Source organism: Amaranthus tricolor, chromosome 3 (assembly GCF_026212465.1).
Source record: "Amaranthus tricolor cultivar Red isolate AtriRed21 chromosome 3, ASM2621246v1, whole genome shotgun sequence".
NCBI lineage: Eukaryota > Viridiplantae > Streptophyta > Magnoliopsida > Caryophyllales > Amaranthaceae > Amaranthus > Amaranthus tricolor.
The window spans coordinates 13,911,439-13,913,198 of NC_080049.1; the positions used below are offsets into that span (position 1 = coordinate 13,911,439).

At 36.2% G+C, this 1,760-nt stretch overlaps 1 protein-coding gene across 1 annotated transcript in view; it reads left to right on the top strand.

Annotated features, from left to right (window-relative positions):
* The window catches only part of LOC130808362 (uncharacterized), a 1,145-nt gene extending 233 nt beyond the window's left edge, over positions 1-912 (top strand). Inside the window, exons 2-5 of the mRNA XM_057673838.1 lie at positions 1-98; positions 211-404; positions 494-713; positions 793-912. The exon at positions 1-98 is cut by the window's left edge and continues 41 nt beyond it. Of these exons, the coding sequence (XP_057529821.1) occupies positions 1-98; positions 211-404; positions 494-713; positions 793-912 (632 nt within the window). The remainder of the gene's footprint in view (positions 99-210; positions 405-493; positions 714-792) is intronic.
* The last annotated feature ends 848 nt before the right edge of the window (positions 913-1,760 follow it).

A 1,760-nucleotide genomic window follows, 5' to 3' on the forward strand; every position in this document is an offset into this window, starting at 1 on the left:
TAAACATTGATATTAATGATAAGAAGAAATGTCAAAGGGTAGGAGTTAGATGTGTTGAAGGATGTCCATTTAGGATATATGGTTGGGAACATAGTATTGTAGTTAAATTGTTAAGAGTGTATTTCCAACACATAAGTGCCAAAGAAACATAAAGAAAAATAGGCAGTTGAAGTCTTCATGGTGTGCTGAACAATTGATAAATACAATTAGGTCCAGACCCCTTCAGCTGAGATTGTTGATCTTGTGAGAGAGAAATTCAAAATAATAATTAGTCGGGATTTTGCATACAAGGTGAAGTTAAATGCACACAAAAAGCTTCACAGATCAATGAAAGAGCATTATACCAAAGTGATGAACTACTTTGCAGCATTGAAGCAAAGTGGTCCAACAGTCATTTTACAATTGTCATTGTCCCAAATAATACTCCACCCGTGTTTCAAAGTTTTTTTGTATGTTTTGAGGGTGTTAGAGATTGTTGGGTACATGGTTGTAGTAATGTTTTATCTCTGGATCGATGCTTCATAAAGACATTCTTAGGTGGCATGTTACTTTCAGTTGTTGGTAGAGATCCTAATAGACAGATGTACCCATTGGCTTGGGCAATAGTAGAAGGTGAAAACAAGGAATCAAGGAAATGGTTCGTTTCTGAACTGAAGAAGTGTGTACCAAGTACTGATGGTGGTGGGTGGACCATCATTTCTGATGAACACAAGGTATATTATGAACTTAATAATTCAATTTTTCAGATATTATTGCCTTATATAACTGATATTATTGCCTTATTGAATGTAGAGTATTATTAGGGCAGTTCAAATGGAATTGCCACAAGCTGAACACAGGCATTGTGGAAGGCATAATAATGCAAATTGGAGCAAGGTATTCAAAGGACAAGAAATGAAGCTACTATTTTAGAGATGCGCAAAAGCATATAATGAAGCCAATTTCTACGATGCCATCAAAGACATGACTGAGTTGAACCCACTTGTTGTAAAATCTTTGAAGAAGCGTGATCCAAGGGTATTTCGTAAGACCTATGTTAAGGCAAACACAAAATGTCATGTTATTATTAGTAATATGGCCGAGACTTTTTACAGCTACATAATCCACGCAAGATCGAAGCATTTGATTGATATGCTTGAAGAAATTAGAAATAAATTAATGAAGAGGTTTTCGCTTAAGAAAGAAGAAGCATGTACCAATTGGAATGGATTACTTTGCCCAAAAGTTCAGGTGTAGTTAGACAAGGAAAAAAAGGGGGCTACTGAAAGCATAGTCATGCCATCAAGCACATCCCTATTTCAGGTTACACATTTTTTTGATGCATTGGAGGTAGATTTGGTTAGTAAGTCTTGTACTTGTAAGAATTAGAATTTAAGGGGTATTCCATGTTGTCATGCAGTTGTTGCCATTTTCTACCTTCGCAAAGAAGCTTAAGATTATGCTGAAAGTTGTTATACAAAAGCCTCTTACCTAGTAGCTTATAATGGAATTATTCCTCCATTCGCTGGTGAAAGACATTAGCCAAAAGTGGAGAAACCACTTGATCCTCCTCCGTATAAAATAAGTCCAGGTCGACCTCGAAAGAGTAGAATTAAATCCCCATTTGAGGATCCTAAAAGGCCGAGAAAATTGACCACACATGGGCTTCAAATGACATGAACTTTGTGTAAGTCCACATCTCACAACAAAAGAACATGCCCTGAAAAAGATAAAGTTCTCAATGATCAACCACCCCATAAGAAAAGTAAAAGACATTCTAA